We start from the raw sequence: 23437 nt of genomic DNA, 5'->3' as shown, positions 1-23437 counted from the left end.
CTCTAATGCTGTTCCCTCAGCAGACCACAGCAAAGTACACTGCACTCACCACAACCGAGTGATAGAAAATCTCTGCGGCTGACCTTTGTGCATCTTTGTCATGGATGCCATTGACCTGTGGTATACCAGGTACTTGTATCATAAATACACAGTCATCATAACTGAGTAAGTCTAAGGTGTTTATCAAGTGTGAAGCACTATTTTGCATGGATACTTGTTATAGCCTTACTGAGAAGTGGTAAAGCTAATATAAGTGAAAACTAGTTCTTCTTGATTGTGGTTATTTAATTGTCTGGAAAACAAAACAAAATTCATGGGTTTAAAATGTAGTCTTATTCAGGTTGGGACTTGTCAAGCTGACTTTGACTGAATCACGTCAGCAGTTCTTCACAGGAACACACCCCAATAAAACCCCCTGAGGCCCAAACAGGAATTCACACAAACTATGCCTTGTGTGTGAGCAAAGTGTTTACACTGCGTGAGGTTCTGAAATCTCACTGATGACAAAAGATTTCTAAAATAATTTTTTTTTTAATTAAAAGACAAACACTTTTTAAAATAATGAGAATAAAACTGAAACTGAAAACAAAAAAAACAAAAGTAAAATAAAATAAAATAAAACTTTGCAGGTTAGGATTTCTATACATTACCAAACATGAAATAAAGCCATTATAAAGCTTCTCACACAGTGATACGTCATGTATTACCATCACACTACAGATGATTTACACGTGTTTGAGTTTGTAATAAACGAGCATCTCTGTCCAGACTAAGCAAACCTGCTCAGCATGAGATGTTTTTGAATGCGCTCCATTAATAAACTGCCGAGGCTCATGATTCTGGAGGATAACTGGAAATGACCCAAATGATATAACTGCATCTGTTTAACTGGAGGTGAAATAGAAAAAAAAAATCTTCATGTTATTTGCTGTGGTCTCACATCTGGCCAGATGCACCCTTTGTTTGTTTGGTTTTTTTGCAGGTGCTGCTGTAACCAGACTAAACGGGGTTTGTGTCGAAGCGGCTTTAAATAATAACAGATTACAGCAGAAACCCACCCAAAACACCACCAACTGCTTCTGAGAACCGTGAACAGCTTTCTCTCTCTCTCTCTCTCTCTCTCTCTCTCTCTCTCTCTCTCTCTCTCTCGCTATTAAGAATTTCATCAAACAACTCCCAAGACTATAATTATGACTTGTCTCTTCTCGTGTGAGGGAGTGAAACAATAGTCAGTGTGACTGACTTCTAAATATTGGAGCTGGCGATAACGACAGCCTGCTCCTCCACCCGTCAGAACAACTCAAACTAGAGTAAAAGGTAAAAGAGCTCCTCCAGTCCTGCAGTTCCACGGTGAAATTCGGGCGGGGGGGGGGGGGGGGGGGGGCGTGGGATATATGGATAGCCGACGGCAGGTGAAGGACTGCAATTCGGTACATTTGAATTTTTGACGTTTTGGCTTCAACCTTCCTCCAAATGAGCCGGACTATAATCTATCAGCCCTTCTTATCTCTCCCTCTCTCTCTATCAGTGCCATGGTTTGACACGTGGTGATTTAAAGAAAAGGAGGAGGAGGGGGGGGGGGTCCAAAGAGGCGGGCTGAGCTTTCAAGAGCGAGACCCTTCCACATGCTGTCAGGAGTTGGAAATGTGGAGCACCAGAGGAGCCCAGCACGCTACGCCGAGAGCGCACGGGAACTTGTAGAGAGCAGTCCTGCTCTTATTATTGTCATCCCCTCTACTTTTTATTGCCTCGTTAAATAAGGTAATAATAATAATAAAATCACTATGGATGCTTAGTATTTCTCCGTGCAAATACCCTGGAGCATTTTTCTTTTCTCGAAGGAGCATTCCGGTTGATGTTCATATGACTGATTTCTACTCGAGGCTATAGGAGAAACTGCGAAATGGAGACGTTTACAATCCACGACATGCTGATAAACTCAACGGACCTCAACAGGATTTTGTGCAGTTTTGGGATCAAGAATATTTCCGAGTGCGAGAGCGAGCAAGACATCTTACCAGAACCCAAAGGTACAGCGACTTTATCCGCCAGCAAAATGCCGAGGGACATCTTGTGCAATTTTAGACCACTCCATTCAAAAGTCCGATGTTCCTTTTTTTTTTTTTTAAAAAATGTATTTATTTAGTTGCTCAAACCGCGTTTATTCTACTCGGGCTTGTACCGTAAGAGCGACTGCTTTGGGCATTTTTCGTGCGTCAGTGCGCATTACGCATATGGCTCAGGTCCTTCTCAAAGCTAATGTAGTCCGCTGTATGTGAGTAGTGACACATAATGCTGTCACTGCTCACTGAGTCCGCATATGTCAAATGAACTGAACTATCTTTGTGCACTTTGAGGACTTAAATAGAGACCAAAGACGCATCAGTGGCGACGTTGTTGAGGCTAAAACCCCCAAAATGAATACAAATCCTGAAGATATTCCAGGTCTCTCTGTGGTTACAGCCTAAATGCATATGAGTGGCTATTTTATAAACATTATGGGGGGTTTTAGCATACGGGCTGTGCATTCATTTAAATAAATATAGAAACTGGTATCTGTGTGCGTGTAAACTCGTACTGTGCCCCACTTCCACAGACATCAACCAGACAGTGCGGATCGCCCTCTACAGCCTCATCTTCCTCCTCAGCGTGCTGGGGAACAGCCTCATCATCGCCGTCCTGGTCAGGAACCGGCGCATGAGGACCGTCACCAACCTGTTCCTACTGTCTCTGGCCGTCAGCGACCTGATGGTGTCCCTAGTCTGCATCCCCTTCACCCTTATCCCCAACCTCATGAGGGACTTCATCTTCGGCAACGGCACATGCAAGCTGGTGATGTATTTCATGGGTACGTGTCCTCCACACAGCAAATTCTGGTCTTTGGAATAAACTCTCAGGGAGTTCAGATTAACTACATTTGAGTGTACACGCGTGACCATCGAATGAACTCTAGTGCAGAGTTAGAGTAACTCTTTTCCGGGAGTTGATTTTTCAACTCTTTATAGGAGTTAAAACTAAACTCTCACGGAGTGAAATTTCTACTACCATATAGAGTAAAATTTAACTCATAACTAGAGTTAAGTTTGATATTAACTCTTTTGTAGTGTTACTCATCAATTGAAAAAAGTTTTAGGTTTTTGGTGCAAATTACTACAAAAACACAATAGTGATTATTATGAATGTATGGATTTTATTTATCAAAAATAACATATTCAAATATGAATGCTGCATGGATTAACATACATTCTGTGTAACAGTACTGTAATAGCATAATATCCACCATTATTGGCAGCTAAACAGTTGAGGTCAGAAAGGCCTAACATTGGGCGAAAAGAAAAAAAAAACAGAATTAAAGGAAAAAAATGACTACAGAATAAGCACTTCTTGTAATGCAGTGTTAACGTGAGGAAGACTCTGTAAAGTCTCCATCAAGCCAACAAATTAAGTAATGCAACTCTCTCACAGAACATAAAATTGTGAATCACACCCATATGACATTTGGGCATCAAAACATTTGAAATGTCTTACTTTCTCCCTTTCTAGGACCAGTATCTTCTTAAAAATGGTTTCATTTACCTGAAAAGCAGGACACTGATCATGGAAACACGTTTCATGGTTAACATGCATAACAAAAACAGAGAGAGAGCGAGAGAGAGAGAGCAAGTCTTATTACACACTACAGTTGCAGAGCAAACTACATGAAATACTATATTAAGTTATTTTTCTCTAATCTGTTTTATCTTCGTGTTTAAGCTTTTTCAAGTAATGGCAACTAAAGAGTCAAGTATAAGTCAATTAAGTACTGTATCTACATTTCTTTCATGTATGCTGTCCAATAGAGGCTGAACCATTTGAAGTCCGGCATCACTTGTGTCACTGCTCTGACTGCTGGTGGTTGAGACAGACAATGTATCTGTTAGACTTGGAGAGGAGGGCTCTTCCACATGTTGCTTCAGGACAGTCAAATCTGAGGGTGACAAATAAAAATATTAGAATACAAGGTATATACAATCAAAAACACAACACAACAAAGATACCATTTATGCACACAGGGCCAGTAAATTGCACGGTTTGATTAAATTATACTTTCTCCCAGGAGAACAGATGGTTATTTTGTATTTTATTATGGTAATATACAATTTACATACCACAAGGTGTGAGTGTCACATAGTGTGTTAGGTCTGAGCAGTCACGCAGCTTCTTGGATGATTGTGTTTCCAGGATGTCTGAAATGCATGTGATAAATCCAACTTACTGTTGAGCCATGAAAACAGCATTTTGTGATTGTTACCACAGGATATTAGACAAATTAAAAATGTTTATTTAAGAGTAACTGTACAAATCAAATCCTTCAAAATCTATCAGAGCATATATTTACTTACCTTCAGCTGTATAGATGACAAAACACACCTCTTTGACTGCTGCAAGTTCAGGAAAGACATCCTCATCCACCTCTATACCCTGCTCATCCGTGACTTTCAGTGCTGCATTTTCTGGTATGAGAAACTTCTGCTGCACTGAAGTAAAATCATCACTTAGTTAATAACAACATTATCATTTCTTCTTTAATGACTTAGTACAAACCATAACTTACCTGCTCTCACAAAATCTGTGAAGCTGACTTCTTCCAATTTTGCATATTTCTTTGTCTCTCTGTGTTTTACTTTTATCAACATCTTGGCCACCTACGGAAAAAAATACCTTTACTACTATGAAACACAACACAAGAAGAAGAGGTTGTTTATGGTAACTCTATGTAAACTGTGTATAACTTAATCAACGAACACTGTCTTACATTGAGTTAGCCTGTCCACACTAAATATTGCTTAAAATCTATTTAGCTAGGCTGGTTTAGCAGACAATGTGACTGCATGTTTGCTGTGTCCTTGTCTTTACAGTTCTGGAGACAGGGTTGTGTGCATGTCTCAGTGTGCAGCAGGACTAACTAACTGATGTTAATGGTACCTCAACATCTCATCAGTGCAGGCTGCACCTCTCTTTGGTTAAATACGGCCATTACCATGAGTCTAAACAGAATATTACTGTAGTTAGCTAACGTTAAATTAAACGTTGGTGTTAAAATTAAGAAATAGAGATAAACGTTTTCATTGACAACGTGAAATGTGTATCTTAAAATACAGTAAGATAAGTAAGTTAGCTAACTTTTGACTAGCATTAGCCTAGCTGCTATCTCCAAATCAGCACAACATACAGAAAACACATGTAGTGCTAGTTAGTTAACTTTATATTTTACTTGTGCATCCATGTAACTGAATATATATATATATAAATAACATCACTACACTCACAGAAAATTCCAAAGTAAATAAAGTATTTTTACCTCCTACATGTCGGAGTCCAAGAAAGAAACACAGATAGGCGCTGTAACGGTCGACAGACAAACAACACCAGCAATGTGTTGAATTAGACTCCTTAGCACTCAGTGAATGAACACCTAAATATTACACCGCTTTAGAGTACTCCCCAACACTGACTGTAGTATAAGGTGAAAAATAAACTCCCGGAATGTAACTCTTGCGCACTTTTATGCCTAACTCCAGAATATTTAACTCCAGTGATTTGCTGTGCACGATTCTTCATATTAATCGACAGCCCAAGTTGTTTATTGTTGTGATTGTTAAAACATGACTATTTTAGTTGATTTAATCAGTTAAAATATGTCCAAATGCGTCTGAATGAACTAAATAAAGTTTCACACCAGTGCACATCTGTCCTCCAGTTCAAGGCTTCCTAACATGCCACACAAACATGACCCAGTTCCCCAGCTCTGTGAGTTATTATCGTGTTTTGAATTGTGTTGGTAATGGAATCATACAGATGCTAATTAAAGTAATCTGAGGGCATGTCCAGAGCCCGGTTCATTTCCCTGTATTTTCAAATCCTCCCGGAGCTTTAATGAGAGTCAGCTAAAAACAGCGTGGCTCAGAGATGTTCAGACACGCTGAACACGAGAGTGGAGCTTTTTTTATGAGTTTGTCAGTATAAATATAAAAATAGATAAAATCAGGGTGTATTATAAGATGAATTCAGAAAAGGCGGAATTTGCGTTCATGCATGCACAACACCAGCAGGTTTCTGGGATATCATCGATAGTTAAAGCTGTGCAATAACGAGCAGTAATTTTGGTATCGGTCAGATATCAAGTAAATGCAATTAAATGCAAGGGCACGATACCAACACCGATACTGAAACTTTTACACTAGGAAGGCAGCTCAGATTACAAATTTTTGTAGACGTTTTAATGGCCATTAAAAAAACTTTCATTTCTACCTTCCACAATAATCAGTTAACACAACAAAACACTCATTTCAGCTTTTCATGGATTTTGAAACTGGATTTTTTTGAGACCTGAAATTGAAATCTACCCAACAGCTTCTATTGTTTAAATGTGCTATAGGCTATAAATAAAATACACATGACAGTCAACAAAAAAGGTTCAGACATTTTCCACAGTGCATGTTTGAGGTGTAATTTTATTCAACACAGCTCAGAGTAAAGATGCAAAGTATCGATCCGATAGCGGTGGTATCGATACTATCGATATTTGGATCGTTCCACACACATCTATTGCAAGTTCTTAAACCAATCATGGTGAGGTGCAAAAAATAATTGCAACTTTGCATAATCACATGGCTTCTTTTTTTTTCAATGAGGGGGAGAAAAATAAATAAATCGTTTCTAATTAAACGCATCCAACCGGCCAACACGAGTCTGAAAGGATCAGTGACATCAAATGTAACATTCATCCAGCCCCTCTGGACTGCACAGCCTCAATTTATACCACTGAGGCTGCACAGCTGAAGACCATGATGCATCTGCTTCCAGTAATTTAGCTCATCACCATCACCAGACATCAGGTCTCTGTTATGGAGACTTGAGGTCTCTGTTATGGAGGATGGATTTCCAAACCGGAAACAAGGGTCTAAAGATAGAGAGGGCTGCGCGTTGCACAGAGTACGAAGCCCCACAGGTAGATCTGTGGTTTGTGGTGCCGAATGGCGTCAGTGAGTGTTTGGGGGTTTCCTGTTTCTTGTTTGTTTGTTTTACAGTCAAAAAGTTTTATCATTTCCATGCAGTTAGCAGCAGATGCCACAATCTATGGAAGATTTAAACATTTTTCAAAAGTCACAATCAAAATATTTTCAAGTACTTTCAACAAAAAGCAACATAAATCTTTTTTCTTTGGAGTTTTTTGCTTTTTAAGACTCGCTGCCTCAGTTTGTCCTTCTGTGTCACTTCCTTTCAGAGTTTCATTTATCTTTATTCGGGCATTTGAAAACTTCCATACTGACAGCTTCAAAGGAGATGAGTCAGTCCCATCAGACATGTGAATCACATTTTCTCGCTGCGAGCTCTGTAATAAGGTGCATTCATTACCGATGTTGTATCTACTGCTAATATTTCATTTTCATTAAATTACACGTCCGCAAGGAAATGTGAGTTTCATTTTTCATTTAGCTCATTCCTCAAAATCACAAAGCTCTCCCGGGATTGTTGCATCATCTGTCTGTTTGTGTGTCCTCTCGGATTGCACAAAGCAGCTATTTCAAGTGTGTTTGTGCATCCTGTTGTTGTTTCTGAGCGCGCCACTGCTGCCGCGCTGACAGGCAGCGCAGGATGTGCTCTGTTGCAGCTCAGCAGTTAAATTTAATGTGGTGGAGCATTAACATGTGCAGCGACATTACTGTAAAGTCAGTGACATGTTGTGAGGATGATTTGTGGGAGATGCAGCACACAGGGGGAGGAGAGAAAGATGACGATTAACACTTATTAATAGACGATTAGTGTTGCGGTCGCATCTTTCTAAAAAATGCAAAGCAGGTCTGTGGATGAAGTGAGAATTGGTAGTCAAAGGATTACAGATGCCTAAACTTCAGTTCTTACTTCACACGTATTTGTTTCATTTTGACAGAACTGGGTTCAACCAGAGGAGTCGCCCCCTGCTGGCTAAAAAGAGAGCAGGTTTAAGACCCTTGGGAGCCACACTCCTCTGCTCTCTGTTTCACTATCTGGTCTTTCTCTGCTCACCTCTGTGTGTCCTGGCAAAGCAGACACAAGGCAGAGGAGACAAGCAAAGAGAAGAGAGACGTAAACATAATAAGACCAAAGTGTAAATTATCATACGAGTCATTTTGAGGCCATTTTTTAAATATACAATTTTCTAAATTTGCAGATTTAATAAATATAGATGAGCGTGGGGTAAAGCTGTCCTTTTTTATTAAGTTTACTTTTTTTATGCTAAGCTAGGTTAATGGTCTTTTGGTTGTAATTTCGTTGTAAAGAGTGAATGCACTTGTTGTGGTTTTATATGTGGTGGTAAAGCCAAACAAGTTCCGATGACTATTCTGTAAAACACACAAACACAGAGTTGCTTTAATTCTTCACGGCACAGATTAATCAAGCTGATGATATGACAGCGTCACGCAGCTGCTGCTGGTTTGTCTGATATTCCTTTTAAAACAAATGTAACACATTAGAAAAAAATGCAGTGTTCTACATTAGTCTGTAATGATGATGTAATGAATGAAGTTTCAGCCAATCAGAACTGTGTGGATTTTCTGACCTCTGCAGGTGTCTCTGTGAGCGTCTCCACCTTTAACCTGGTGGCCATCTCCCTGGAGCGCTACAGTGCCATTTGCAACCCCCTCACCTCCAGGGTGTGGCAGACAAAATCCCACGCTGCCAAGGTCATCACTGCCACCTGGTTGGGGTCTTTTATACTGATGCTGCCCTACCCCATTTTTAGCACCCTCAAGCCCTTCACCCGCCTCAACAACAGCACTGGGCACATGTGCCGCCTGGTGTGGCCCAACGACATCATCCAGCAGTCCTGGTGAGCTGAAACTCCCCCCCCCCAAAAAAAGTGCTAAACTGTCCTTCTGAGGCATCTTCACGCTTGGATGTACTCGGCCTGAGAGGTAGCAAAAAATATCCCTTTGCTAATTTCAGATGGGCACTTTATTGATTTTCTCAGCTTGGTGCTGCTGGCGAGAGACATCTTTTTGGGAAGATGTTTATGCGAGACACAGATTTGACTCTTCAAAGTAAAAGTTTTCATTTTTCAGTTGCTGCTAATGTTGTTAATCAGTCAAGACAAATGCTGCACGGGAAGATTTAAAATTTAAATGCTCAACAATTAAGCAATTAAATGTATAAAATAGTGTAGAAGTGACTGATGAGGGGGTTCTGGTATTCACTAAGTACAAACAGTAAGAAATATCTTTCTTTCCAGGTATGTGTCCCTATTGTTGCTGCTCTTCCTTATCCCTGGGATCGTAATGATGACAGCCTATGGACTCATCTCAATAGAGCTCTACCGGGGCATCAAGTTTGAGATGTCCAACAGGAAAGTTGGCAGAGGTATGGTACCTGAGCACAGAAAGTAACAAAAGTTTTTAAAATGTGGTTATTTTGAATGTTAACAGTTAAAAGCAAAGATCGATTAATATGAATTGTATCTTCTCTACTTTAACATTGGGGCACTCTAGCTAAAGTTTCTGAAAACATGGGCTATTTGGGGGGGACTGCTTCACTTGCTCACTGATGGAATTGGCGGCTTTGAACTTCTTTTTTATGCTAGCGATAAATCCGTTTATTATTATCTTCCCTTGCAGACAGACAGTCCAGCACTAGCAGCATTAAGCCAGGTGACAGCGATGGCTGTTACCTGCAGCCATCCAAAAAGAAGAGTTTGACGATGAACACCGGTAGCTCCATGATGGGCCGCGTGTGTGGCAGCGGCAGCTCCACGTCCAACCTGATGGCTAAGAAACGCGTTATCCGAATGCTGCTGGTCATTGTGTTTCTTTTCTTCCTGTGCTGGACCCCGGTCTTCGTGGTCAATGCATGGCAAGCTTTCGACCGGCGTTCGGCCTACCGTCTCACCGGCGCGCCGATCTCCTTCATCCACCTGCTCTCCTACACTTCGGCCTGCGTCAATCCCATCATTTACTGTTTCATGAACAAGCGCTTCCGCCAGGGTATGCTGGCTACCTTCTCCTGCTGCAGCTGTTTCAGGAGGGGTGGTGGAGGCAGTAGCGGCTTGACGAGGTCAGCTGGAAGCAGACTAACCCAAGGGGAAGCGGGCAGACCGCGAGAAGGGCCCAAGAGCCCTGAGCAGAATGGTCACACGTCGCCAAGTGGAAGCAGCACACGCTTCACCTACACAGGCATCCGTGCATCAGCCTGGAGTGAGCTGACTTAAGTCGGATTGATCCGTCTGTGCACCAAGTGTACTGGCCCAAGTGCAAGCATAAGATGGAGAGCTGTGGTTTGTTGTTTTTGCGAAAAGCTGTCACAGTGCTTTCGAGACTAAGCAAACATGTTGCTTTAGCGCCACTATTTTAATGTGACAAGTAGGCAGAGACTGTGGAGCAGATGTGGTGTGCCGTCCGTAAAGTCACAGCTGTGACTTTATCATAAATGTTTCCATAAAGCTTGCAGAGTGGCCAAGTGATGCCTGTTCATACTTGCTTTTAGGGCCCACAAGCTTGTCGGAAAAGTGCAAAGTTCTGATGAAGCAGAGAATCAGTTTTCATTTTACTTGCTTTTGTTTTATACACACTAGAAACTGCTTCTGAACTGTACAGTAACCAAACAGTATTTACACATGCTTCATTTGACCCACGTGCATTACGTGGGCAGCTTTTCACATAACACGCAGTGCCAAAGAGAGGTCAATTTTTATCATTTTAAATGGGTTAATTGATGCACTGAAAGTTCAATAACGTTTTACTTTTATTTTTTTAATAGCTGATCTAAAGATTTGATGACGTTAATCCCAATAAATTACAATGGTGAAAAATGACCTTTTAAGCCAACATGACCTTTAAGCATAAATAAATAAATAAAAACCCAACTATCTTTTATAAAATGACAAATGAGAAACTAAACAAATGCGCTTTAGCTTTCATTTATAAATGACAACCACTGATTTCCAGTTATTTTGTAATGTATCCAAATGTGCTTTCTAAAGCTTTTAATATGTGTTATTCTTTGTATTATTAGAATCATTAAAGTTGTTGCGTAACAGCAAGTTTTTAAACATAAGTAAAGGCCGACTTAAAGAAAACATTTAACCTGGATATCAAGTGGCTAGCTTAGCAATTAGCAATGTTATTAATGGAAAGAAAAGTAAAGTAAAGCTATTAATGGCGGGAAACCTAGAAAACACTATTGGTGGGAAATGTAAAACAGAGCTATTAATGGCAAGAAAAACTGAAATAAAGCTCTTAATGGTGGGAAGAGCATTAAAAAGGCTATTTAGGGCGGGAAAGTGGAATAAAGCTTTGAAGGAAAAGGCGGGAAAATGCTTTTAATGGCAGATAAAAGATACTCTATAAATACTCGTGAAGAATCCTACTATTACTGGCTCTAAAGGTCACTAATATTTTGCTGCTTTTATATGTAATTCACATGTACAAATACAAATGCAATATTTGTTTTGCAATTATGCTATTTGTGTTAAGCTATTTCAATGCAAACTAGTGCGATGATTTCTGCATAGCTAGCCTGTTACGGGAAATGACATAACAATTTAACATGCAATTCCAGATTTTATATATACATAAAAAAAAGTTCAAGCTACAAGTATAGTTTGAAGATTAGAGGGTTGTATAACGAGTTAGCAAGATGCTTTTTGTTTTTTTGTTTAGTCTGACTATATTTCCATGACAACTTATAACCTTGTCTGGGACAGGTTATGTTCAGAGCTTTAATTTAAAACTGGCTGGGAGCGTCATGTTTTTTTTTTTTACAGTCCATTAGTGTGACAGATTCTCTGCTGAAGGAATGTATTTTATTTATGTAACCTTTAAAGCTTATTGTCACTAAAGTCCAACTGTACTGTTACAGCTGCACAAATTGTACCTTCCCACTGGAATTTACAAGTATTCATATTCAAATGATGTGAAAAATGTATAATTTTTTACTTGTTCCTAATTTGCTACCAAAATTCCCTCTATTAGTGAGACTTTAGCAATTACACCACAGATTGAAATTCAAACTTATCTAATCAGTTTTACAAAGCCAAGAATACCTAATCAATCAATAAAATTAAATTTACTTTGAGCTGGTGATTACCATGTCGGCTTTATTAGGCAGAATCTGAGCCAAAGACACTGAGTAACCTTTAATGTTTAAGTGTTGCCAGTTTAAAATTTCTGAGCGCTAAATGAGCTAACGCAAAGATGCTTAGCTCATTTAGCTTGATGTTTAGCTCGATGCTTGTGACAAGCACCTCTAGAAGACATTGAGAAAAAACAAACCCCTTATTTGCATTTGGTTATAAGATGCATTTCAATGAATCAAACAAGTGGATAGCGGAGACACGTTGCTGTTAACACCTATTATGCATCTTCGAGGTGTTCAGCTAACCACTTCAGTTCATTTTCTTACTAGCTCCACAAGTCCCACTAGAGCAGGGGTGGACAATTCATTTTCCCAAGGGGCCACATAACAAACTGGGCCCTCCACAACAGTCCCAGTTTGTTATGTAGCCCCTTGGGAAAATGAATTGCCCATCCTTGCTCAAGAAGGTCAAAGCACTAGACAAGCGCCAGTCTGGATGAAATTGAAATGTTTTTCAATGAACAATATGCTTGTATGGGGTTTTCCGGCAATTGATATCAGCCAGGACAAGGTCAGTTGCTACCACCACATCCTGCATCAATGACGTCCTCGCTGGGCACAGACCAGGAAACATTAACTATTACACCACAAAAAGCACGTTGCCTAATGTGTCCCGGACCACCAAGGCAATGGGTCTGAGTGATCACATCTCTGTGGTTGTTTACGCGTGTATATAACGCTGTCCGCTTGTGACCCGATTGCCCAAGATGCATTTCAAACCAAGTGTAAACAGGCTCGAAATGAGCTATAATATCGATATTTAGGAATTTTAAGCACCTAGCTGTGTAAACTTGTGCTTGAAAACAACATTTTATGTGTCGTCTGATCCCCACGCTGCAGATCAGCCATAACTCAATCGCTCGCTGCACAAACTGCTCTGCTGCTGTCCTTGACCCACCTCGTGGGCACGCAGGGGCCTTATCTTTTTCTGGGACTCAAAACACCTGCAACTCCTCTTCAAAGGGCCAGTTCCTGGTATTATCCATCCAATTTCCAGTTAAATGTTAAATATAGCAGCACTGCTGTAGCAACTTTTTCACTGTAAATATAGCCCTAATGTTCCACTGTAAATTATTACTTTAAAGTGCAATGGCTGCGTGTTTCGTTCAATATCGAGGTAATGGGTTCAGACCTGAATGTACAAAAGTGAGTCAAGTGATTTTTATTGCTTTGTAATATACACCTGAGTTTGGCTTTGGTGGAAGATGTTGTGATCTCCTGCAAATCTGCGATCCATCGACCATATAAAGTCAGTGCGTGCGCACACTTCAGCAGAGCGATTCAGAGCTTTTAACAGCTTTAAAGACAGAGGACTTAAAGGAAAGACGATCCACTGGGAGTTCGTCAGATAAGAGCTCCATTTGGGCTTGGTAAATGCCCAAACCTCCCCACCTGCAGTCACCTTGCAGCCACCAGATGTTGAAGCGTCATTGGACGCTGTTGTTTACACACCAAATAAATAAATAAATGTCAATAATGGGTTATTTCTTCTCTTCAGCTACAATCATGATTCAAGCTAAAAATAATCAAAGAATCATCATAAAAACACACAAAGTGAGATTTTACATCACTTTTTTTTTATTTCTCATTTTTATGCCAATATTGCAAGTTTTTTTCTCATTTTTTTTCTTCTTTTAATGACATACAGATTTGAGCAATGATCTGGAGCTGCAATATGTACAAAAAACAAACTAACGTTATGTTATAAAAAACAAAAAAAAAGAACCGTCCCCTTTGTTTTTGACGTTATTGCTAAATGTTACAAACGGCACAGGTTTCTACCATCAGCAACCCTTTGAGCACTGAGTATACTACCACAATGACACCTCTGCTTACCATTTTTACTAGAATAATACACAGATACAGTGAGAGAAGTGGAAGATAGTGGAGGGGTGTGAGGAAGAAGAGGAGGAGGAAATGATAAATAAAAGGTGATCTGCAAGCTAAGCGCAACAGGCTGCGTGTTAAAAAGGTGGGAAAAGAAGAAAATAAAGGCGAGGAAAATGTGAGTGAGGATGAAACGTGTGAGAGAAATAGAAAAGTTAGCGCTCTGTAGTGCAAACAGCCGAATAAGTCTTGAGGAGAAGTAAGGCTGAGTGCGACAGAGAAAGGGCTCCACACTCCTTTTTTTTTTTTTAAACTTTTTTTTTTTTAAACACACAAACAAAAGTCTGTTTAAAGCTGCCTCTCACTCTGCCCTGTTTTTGTTTAGCAGTGCATGAAAACTACATTATAAAAGACATTTGGCATATTAGAGGATACATACATTGTTCAGAGCTCATTATTTTAAAAAAAAACAAAAAAACAAAAAACAGCTGCTTTTGGAGGTGTAAAAAAAAAAAAAAAAAAAAAGACCAGACACATGCACACAATGTGAAAAAGATCTGCAAAACAGACAATGAGATGGTGGTTTGTTGCTTTTTTTCCTCGTGAAAAAGCTTTATCGAAAGTTTTTTTTCTTTAAAGAAGGCATGTAACATTTTTCTTTTTTAAAAAAAATCACCCCTCTAATCTGGTTACGCGTATCCTCCCTTTGTCCCTTAAAACTCCAGATGTTTTAAGAGAGAGAAAAAAAACAAAAAACAAAACTGTAAACCAGCTCGGATTGTCAAGGCGACACATTTTCAGAGAAAAGCGTGCATCACCCCCTTATTTGTGTGTGTTAGTTTACAACAAAAGTGGCGAAGCTGCTCTGTAGCCAAAGGGGAGGAAGGAGGAGGATGGGTGGTCAGCCTAAAGCGGCGGAGGCGATGCAGACGCTGAATTTAGAGCTCGAAGACAAAGAAGTTAAAAATCTACAGTTCAGATTTCGTGACCTCCATCCTGCAGAATAAAGGGCTTTGGGGCGGGGAGGGCTGGACCTGCAGCTCGACACGCTGCAGAAGAAGAAGCGCCAAATGTTGGGTTTTTGATGCTACGCGGCGGCAGCTGCAGCACCTTCTACGACTTCCTCCACGTTTCCAGGACAAACAGGAAGCGGCCAGACTCAGGCAGCACGGCCAATAATGCACTTTTCTAGGTTTTTTTTCCGTTTTTAATTCTTTTTTTGTGTGTGGACATAAGACAAGGGGAAACTTTGTACCAATAATTTAAAAAATATCAATATTACAATATAAAACATTTAACATTAACGACACAGGTGGGCAAGAACGGCAAAATGGGGGAAGAAGGGGGAGGGGCATAATTTAAACTTTTCTCTTATTAATATTTTTATTTTTTTATTTTATTTTATTTTTTACATGGAAGCGTGGGGGGGGGGGGGGGGGGGGGGGGGGGGCAAATGAGTCTGTGTGTTCCTGTTTCGAGGGCGCGAATAAGAAAAACTGAAATACTTCATTAAGCACACATTCAAGTCACAGTATTGTTCTTTGTATACAGTTGTACTGTAATACTGCGATCACAAGTATTGCCTTTGAATGTTTTATCCACATTTATCAGACGTTTAGATCCCGGTGGAAGACATTTTAAAAAAAAAAAAAAAAAACACCAATAAAAGTTGTTTTTTCCTTTTTCTCGGAGAGGAAGCGGAGCGAGTCTGACTCAATACACCGATTACAGCGACTGTATATGAAACACGCACGCACACATACACATATATATTTGCTGGCTGGTGAACTAGTGCTCAGGCGGACAAAACCCGAAACGAAAACAAAAACTGATGAGATGACCTGTACAATATTGCTGTTATGTTTTGGAAATGCACATTTTCAGTAATACACTTTTAGAAGGCCTTTATAACTCCTACAGGTCTCGCCATCGAACATGAATGAGTGCAACTACTCGGACAGTGAGTTCACAATGTACACACGCTTGCTCGGCCAACATATTAAACCACAGGACTTTTTTTCTTTAAAGAAAAATAACATTGAGAAAAACCAAAGAAGAAGAAGGCTGAAAAAGAGCTTACAGTGCTCGTGAGACGTTGTACCAAAAAGTGAGAAGGTGCCGGGCACCAGTGTGAGAGTTTAAAAAAAAAAAAAAAGTGGGTTATTGTACTTGTACACTGGGAATGAAGGCTCCCTTCAGAAGGCTGCTCTGCACGGGGAAGGTGGTTGGAGAGCCGCGGCGATGAGCTCCAAACAGCAGAGAAGCGAGGCGTCGGCTTGCTTTTGTGCTATGCACAGGTTCTCCCAAGGTGAGTAAACAGCATATAAGAAAACTGAAGTGTTTTTCCTTCTTCTATTTGAAGTTTTCAGTAAGGCCACATCAAATTGAAAGTGTCTTTCCCACCCCCCCTCTGTTGTTTTTTGTGTTTTTGGAGATAAATGCCACCAGAACTACAGCACGGACTGGAAGACACCTTTGCTAGGTGCAAGTTTCGAGACACTACATTATTGGATACGTTAGCAGTGACAGATAAAGGATATTATCAGATATGTGACTGGCTTACCTGTATACACAGTAAGAATATACAGTACTAAGGCTATCCTTTGAAGTCGAAGACTACGCTCGGTACATTAGTTTGAAAGCGGCAGACGGATTTGCTCTCGCAGAAGACCGCTTTCGTGTTCTGCAGATGTTGCTATGGCTCCGTGTGACATGTACTGATGTGTATACTTTCCAGGAGACACAGCGCACACAGAGTATTGCAGGCAAGGCAGAGGCGTTGCTTAAAGCTTTTCTTTTTTTTTTTTTTTTTCTTAAAGACTTCATTAAAAACCAATGATAAAAATAGGCCCTCTGAGGTTTGTCCCCTTTCAAAAGCAAAAAAACAGAACAAAACAAACAAAAAGATCTTTGCTTATGTAAAATCTTAAAAAAAAAATTAAAAAAATAAAAACCCAACCCAAGACTTCAGACTTTTCCCCAAAAAGAAGAAGCAAGTATATCAAAATGAAACCCAAAAAAAGGCGTTTGAAGTAAGGTCACAATAACATACAGGTTGGGATTTTGGACCTCGAAGGGGAGAAAAAATAAAAAATAAAAATAAAAACAAAGCCCAAGCTCAGAGGAAGAATAGAAACTATTTGGTAACAAAAGTGTACTATATGTTTAATACAAAAAAAGGTATGGAGAAAAATGTACCTTTACTAAAGCTTATACAAGATCCTTGGTCCATAAAAACTATGTTATCGTCACGTTTTATGTGTGTCCCTCTGCATCCTTGCACTCCCTCCAACAACAACACATCCAAACCACCCCCGCCCCCACCCCTGGTAAGGGTTTCAGACGTGAATGTGAGAAACAAAAAGGAATAATTACAAAAAAATTAAAACGGAGCGGGGAGGATAAAGGGGAGGTGGGATGCACACGGTGGATGTACTGTTGTTGTGGTTTCCGTCCTCACAGCTGTAGAAAGGTGCTGGTGCTCTGAGCCTGCAGGAATTCACTCATTCCCAACACCAGAACTGGACAGGCAGGTCCCTAAAGTAACCACAGGAGAAGAGAGTGGGGGGGCTGGGGTGGGGAGGCGTGTCAAGGAGCACTTTATATACGTTTATTCCCATCAGCTGACAACGTTGTGATGTCACTCCTTCAGATTTCCCTCTGCGTAGGGCTCCTCTGTCCCACCGATTCTTTTGTTTTGTTTTCCTTTGCAGCTTCTTTGTATCCAAAATGAACGCAGCACTTTTAGAGTCAGTTTTGTTTATTTCCTATAGTCTTCATATACCTCAGGGTATATTTGCTCTCAAGGCATGTATGAGTGCCCCCCCCATGTGTGCGTTAGGAGACCACGGCTGCGGCGGTGGAGGAAGAAGACGTGACTCCTGCGTTGGAAGTGCTGTTGGAGCCGTAGACGCTGGAGCCGGCCTCCTGGCTGCTGTTGCTGAGCAGGCCCGAGTTGCTGGCCCGCAGGATGGCGCCGGCGGCGCTGCAGTGTGGCCTCGGTCCCGGCTCTGGCGTGTAGGTGAAGGTCAGTGTGGTGGAGTAGATGATGCCGTCGTTCCTCACCAAAGTGACGGGCACCTGGACGGGCTGCCGCACCCAGCGCCAGCCCTCGCGGAAGGCGGAGATGTCGGGCACCACGCACAGCATGCTCTCGGCACACCTGCAGGGAGACACGATGATGGAGTCACACTGCAGGAAAGACTCCGTCTGGAGTTAGGGTGGAGCTTCTATTCGTTTTTACTTTGACTTTATAAGGATTAGACCAAATCAGTGAGTCACAAGGAGCTCACGCTTCAGTAAATCAGCTCTCTGTGGATTTTGGAAAATTGGGTTTTTACATATAAGAAACATAACACTGAAAATCAACTCGTAAAACCATTTTGGGATTCCTGGTTAATTCAGCAAACATGACCGAACCATAACAAACCCATTACTGCCATAAAGCAGTGCTGTTTACAGATTCTCCAGCTCACACATGGCATAATGTACAGTGAGTAATATATCAGCTGACAAATTCCCTGCTGCCCAACGTTATCGCCTATAAGTCTAAATATATACCCAAGCAGTGCGGGGACCTCGGTATATGTTTAGACCCATCCACAGAGTGCATGGGTTGGAGGCTCGGTAGACCTGCACTGACTTAGGTAGGTGGTCACTTTGATGTTCCTGTACTGCGTGTGTGGCAACGATAAACACATGTAGATTAGTCGCTCGGAGAAACTCAACATGACAGGATAAGTTAAGAAAGGGGGATTTTACAAGGTATGTGTGGTATATTGTCTAATAAATACATACAGCTAACACAAAATGGGCAAATTATATTAACTAATCTGAAGTTGCCACTAATAAGTATTAAGAGCAAGAGAGTAAACACTTTGTTCTTTAACTGAATACGTCATTTATGCTCATATTAAACATTGGTCATGTTTAATATGAGCCTTACTCTCAAAACATGAAGACAGTGTATTTACAAGAAATTCCTTGTTCCCACAGCTCTGAGTTAAATAAGCAGAGGAAAAGAGATGGATGGCTCTTTCTCTCTGATGATCAGACTGCTCTAAAACCTCAGCTGTTTTTTTCCTACTATAGGGGCTTTGTATGACATCAGTGAAATGGGATACTCCTAATGTGTCCATCTCAGGTACACAGCTAAAAGGTAAATGGTAAAAGGATTGGTTCATTTCTACTCCGAGCACTCAAATGGCTTTACACTTGCCTCATTCACCCTCACACACTTTCTATGTAAGTGCTTTCTTCTGAGAAGAACTTGGAGATAGTATCTCGCGGAAGGCTCCTTGAAGCATAGAGGAGCAGACGGGGATTGAACCACCAATGATTAGTACGCGACCTGCTCCACCACCTGAGCCACAACTCTGTCTATGAGCACAAAAGTCCCGCCCACCTGCTGTGGTTTACAGGGGGCAGCCAATCAAAAGACAACTGGCTTAAAGGGAAGGACAGTGGCTTGTTTTACAATGAGCGGCTGCACCAAGGTCAGGAAAAGAACAGGTGAGGATTATTTCAAACTTTGAATCATGCAAAGCAACTCTAGTGAAGTCCATAAATAAAGGTGGAAATTAGCAAACCAAAACTATCAGTAACTACAGTGCATATTACCTCTTCAGATTACTCATAATGGACAACAATCTTGGGATAAAAAAGAAAAAAGCTAGCCACGGTGGTTTCTTTTCCCCCCTTCACTTAACCTGGTAACCTAGAACATGTTCAAAAAGCAGCAGAAAGCTGAGACACAAAGCACATCCCAGTGAATCCCAACAAAGCCCCACCTGTACATGGTCTCAGCCTCAACGTCTCCGAACCAGACCCGCAGATTTGGAGTGAAGTTCTGTCCCGTGAGCTCCAGCATGGCGACATCCCCGCCGCCGTTTAGCTGCAGACAAACAAGATAAACAAACCTGGGATGTAGTGCAGGTGAAATGTCCTGTTAAAGGGGGGAATTTAAAAAAATCTAAACTGTCTCTTTTGTATACCTGTAAGCTCTCCACCACAGGCACCGGGGTGACAGGCGAGTGGACGGGGCCCATGCCCTCGTAGAAGGTGTATTCGGCCTTGTCTGTGCTGATGATTGTCCAGGAGGCGCCGTCGTTGATCATCTCCTTGTTTGGTTCCTTTGGGCATGGAGTGGCCTGGGGGGGGGGAGACCCAAGACAACTTGACCAAAACATCTACCCACAGGAAAATAAGCCAGGCACAGAAGAAGAAATGAACTCAAATTCAATGTCAAGTCAGGCTGCCTGGAGCCTTTTTCAGAACGCTACAGCAATCATCCTCAGTCATCGGTGAATAGTATGATTGACTTAATCTGAGGGTGACACGACCGCGACCCTGAAATGATGCGTAGAGATATAAGAGTGACACTGACTTGAAACTGGATGATCCTTTCTTGGGAAAGGCACAGGTACATGCGCTCTGTGTCCTTCAGGTAGAAGGCACACTTGTGGAGCTGGGAGACGGGGTCATCGGCGTCCAGCAGCGCCGTCTGCTTGTCCACCTTCCGGATGATCTGAAAGGACATGAGAGGGGAACAGATTAGCCGACTGCACGATGGGAAAAAGGAATCGGGCAGGGTGAGCGTTGGAGAAAATTAAGTGCAAAAAACCAGAAAGAAACTGAATTAAGGAAAAAATGACAGTGATCTGGAAGCAAGGGGGAATGAAATGCAGGACTGCATGAGCAGGGAGATTAAGGAGGAGGGGGACAGGACACACAAGCAGAAAAGACAGAAGAAAAGAAAACAATGTCACGAGAAGTTCAGTCAAAACATGAGTAATACGGTACAAACATCAGGCTGCTGCTTTCAGAAAAACTCAGTATTAAAAAGGCTTTCTGCTATTTCACGGTCAGCATTTGCCAAGTTTTACCATGGATACGTCACAAAGGTAGGTTTAAATTTTATTAACTTAAACGGAAAAGAGGGGTCACTGCGTTTGGTGCCGCTAACCTCTATGACCGCGGCCCTTTTAAGGAGTTATAAAACTCTCGGGAGTGATCTTTGACATCAATCTAACTTTTGATAAACAAATTAATGATGTTGTTGGAACGAGCTTCTTTCATCTCCAGTCACCTGCAAAGGGGAAGCTTTTCCTCTGGTTCAGAGACTTTGAGACTGAGCTATCCATGCCTCGATTTCATCTCGATTCGATCAAAGTAACGCTCTGTATTTGGACGTCAGTCTGTCACCGCTTTAGCCAACAGCAGCTGGTCCAAAACGCTGCAGCACGGTCATTAGTTGGCACGTGCTAGTGATACCACGTATTGGCTGTCAGTCAGTTTTAAGATTTCATTAGTAGCTTTTAAGGTCCCTCTAGAGCAGGGAAATCTGCTGAACAAATGCTCCTGTCTCGAGGTCCAGATTAAAACACAGAGGTGACCCTTAATTTGTCATATTTTAATAATAATTGAACATCTTTTGTAGTAGCCAGTTTATTCTAAGTGTGTTTGGAGCATAACGTGCCATCTTCAATATGCACGATGCGACGTGCCGCAGTGTTGCATGACTCATCACTGAAGAATGTGATTAATGGTTTCAAATACTGTTGTTTGGACAGTTTTTGATATGGTCTATTAAACAGCTCTCACATTTATTCGATATCAACGTGTTTCTCTTAGTCTTAGACTAGTTGGTTGGTCCAGTTCACGTTCATCTGACTCAATACCTTAAGTATGTTAACCGGGAAAGGCTGGATTCGTCCATCCTTGCATTACAGTTTCATATTGTGTCATTGTTGTGAAACAGTGATTGTTACCAGTCTGGGCAGGGCCATGCCGGTGACGGAGCAGACCAGCTTGACCGTCTGGCCGTAGTGGATATAACCGTCTCTCACAGTGAACTCCTCTCCTTCTGACTCCTCATCGTCCACTGCAAACACCAAGCACAGGAACAGGCAGTCAATGCTGCAACCAGCTGCCCACACGCACACGCTTTGGTTTATACACTAAAGCCAACATTCAATCTATCAATCAGCCCGTCACGTTCTTTGTCTGCGATGAATCACGTGTGTAATTACTACAACAAAGAACAAAGCTACGACTACAATGAACAGTGAGAGGGTGACATGTAGACAAGGCTGTCAAACTGCATCGCTGTTCTCGTCAATGATCAGAAGCTTGTGTAACAGATATGAAACCTGATGGAGACTCACACAGGTGGATGTAGAAAGCGCCCCACTGTTGGGAGCTGGCGTGAAAGTTGCCACCCTCCACGTGTAGATACCGCGTGCTGACTGTTTGGGAGCGCAGTCGGTTGAACAGTGCCACCTTGGTCCCCGATGCAATGCACACTGTGGGCGGAGACGAAAGCGTGGAGACACGGCCGGTTACATAACGCACCAAAAACAAGTTGCTTTCAGGTCGGCGCGATAACAGAGAGATAAGACGTCTGCCAGCTGGCAGGACGTGTCCTGTGTGTAGCACAGGTGTGCCACATGTGACATAACTGGGTTACTGGACACTCCATTTTCACTACACTGCCCTCTGGTGGTTAGAAATAGTATTGATCGACTAACCGATTAGCTCAAAACACTTTGTTTTTAAAAAAATTACATTAAATCATAAAATTCTGAGCATATTTTAAAAAGTAATGAACAAACTAAGGCTATAAAATATGCAAGAATAAAACAAGTAGAAAAATGAAGTTAGAAGACAAATTCAAATATCATTTACATTTCAGAATATTCAGTGCAAGATGGAAACAATGCAAATTAGCAGTTTAATTTAGGCTTTGATCAAGGTTTTAAGCTTTTTCTCAATATCCTCACAATGGCTGTAAGAAAACCCCCACATGTGCCTTCTTATTGGCTCCCTAAAGAAGAAAAGAAATCAAACCTTATTCACTGTTAAATGTTTTGGTGCAGGAATTGGGGAGACACCCATTGGTGCTTAAATACTATGTCTTCTACGTGCCGCCTCCTCCTGTTTAACGTTCATCCAAGGTTTTAACCTCTGTTCTTGCCTTCACTTCTAGTCTTTTGTATCAAAGCAGTCTTTCTGCTTGGACTCTGGTTGGATTGTGGTTTCATTTACGCTCTTACTTTGTCTAAACACCCCCCCTACACACGCGTGTTAGTAAAGGCATCTTCACTCCAGCTGATCCATACTTTTACAGGGTAAGCGAATCTTAGAAGAGATACAACCAATCCAATGTTTTCCAGCTGCAGTGAGAATCAAAGTACTTTTCCCTGAGCTGCTAATGAAGCTCTGCTGACTCTGTGGTAAATCCAATCAAGTCTTCACAATAAAAGCATCCTGCCCTGAGTGTGAAGCAGCAACAGCGGGACGTTTTCAGTTTACATCGGCAGTAACTTACAACACCGACAGGCCTGAAAACGAACCATAAAATAAACCGCAAAAGTGCCGAGAGCCTCACAGAGAGAGCCACTTTACAAACAGACGTCAGGGTACGAGGCCGGCACGTCCGGGCCGTGGTCTGTACCGAATA

At 41.5% G+C, this 23437-nt stretch overlaps 3 protein-coding genes across 8 annotated transcripts in view; 1 reads left to right on the top strand and 2 right to left on the bottom strand.

The window, feature by feature from the left end:
• The first annotated feature begins 1462 nt into the window (after nucleotides 1-1462).
• cckar (cholecystokinin A receptor) lies at nucleotides 1463-13863 on the top strand. Of its 3 annotated transcripts, none has more exons than XM_085399455.1 (6): nucleotides 1463-1761; nucleotides 1884-2030; nucleotides 2597-2848; nucleotides 8593-8854; nucleotides 9254-9381; nucleotides 9636-13863. In XM_085399455.1, the coding sequence occupies exons 2-6, from the start codon at nucleotides 1904-1906 to the stop codon at nucleotides 10223-10225; spliced, it is 1359 nt and encodes a 452-aa protein (XP_085255581.1). In that variant the 5' UTR covers nucleotides 1463-1761; nucleotides 1884-1903; the 3' UTR covers nucleotides 10226-13863. The 3 variants fall into 3 exon arrangements, with proteins under 3 accessions (XP_085255581.1, XP_085255576.1, XP_085255573.1); XM_085399450.1 differs by having other exon boundaries at nucleotides 1842-2030; XM_085399447.1 differs by having other exon boundaries at nucleotides 1463-2030.
• LOC146674979 (uncharacterized) lies at nucleotides 3792-5787 on the bottom strand. Of its 4 annotated transcripts, none has more exons than XM_085399494.1 (5): nucleotides 5310-5787; nucleotides 4595-4685; nucleotides 4383-4517; nucleotides 4149-4226; nucleotides 3792-3967 (listed from the first exon to the last, which is right to left on the bottom strand). In XM_085399494.1, exons 2-5 carry the CDS (start codon nucleotides 4674-4676, stop codon nucleotides 3792-3794), a joined length of 471 nt encoding a protein of 156 aa, XP_085255620.1. In that variant the 5' UTR covers nucleotides 4677-4685; nucleotides 5310-5787. The 4 variants fall into 4 exon arrangements, with proteins under 4 accessions (XP_085255620.1, XP_085255613.1, XP_085255600.1 ...); XM_085399487.1 differs by having other exon boundaries at nucleotides 5349-5787; XM_085399474.1 differs by having other exon boundaries at nucleotides 5342-5781.
• A 618-nt stretch (nucleotides 13864-14481) lies between the features above and the next one.
• rbpjb (recombination signal binding protein for immunoglobulin kappa J region b) overlaps nucleotides 14482-23437 on the bottom strand; it is a 51837-nt gene continuing 42881 nt past the window's right edge. The window contains exons 6-11 of the mRNA XM_085399467.1: nucleotides 22143-22280; nucleotides 21747-21859; nucleotides 20363-20503; nucleotides 19971-20126; nucleotides 19767-19870; nucleotides 14482-18139 (exon numbers count right to left, since the gene is read on the bottom strand). Coding sequence (XP_085255593.1) covers nucleotides 17815-18139; nucleotides 19767-19870; nucleotides 19971-20126; nucleotides 20363-20503; nucleotides 21747-21859; nucleotides 22143-22280 — 977 coding nt within the window. The 3' untranslated portion in view covers nucleotides 14482-17814. The remainder of the gene's footprint in view (nucleotides 18140-19766; nucleotides 19871-19970; nucleotides 20127-20362; nucleotides 20504-21746; nucleotides 21860-22142; nucleotides 22281-23437) is intronic.

This window comes from Rhamphochromis longiceps, linkage group LG3 (assembly GCF_057381845.1).
Source record: "Rhamphochromis longiceps isolate RC_006_pf linkage group LG3, R_longiceps_female_GT1.1, whole genome shotgun sequence".
Taxonomy (NCBI): domain Eukaryota; kingdom Metazoa; phylum Chordata; class Actinopteri; order Cichliformes; family Cichlidae; genus Rhamphochromis; species Rhamphochromis longiceps.
The sequence above is the reverse complement of the archived record's forward strand: the minus strand, read 5'-3'. Positions and strand labels throughout refer to the sequence as shown.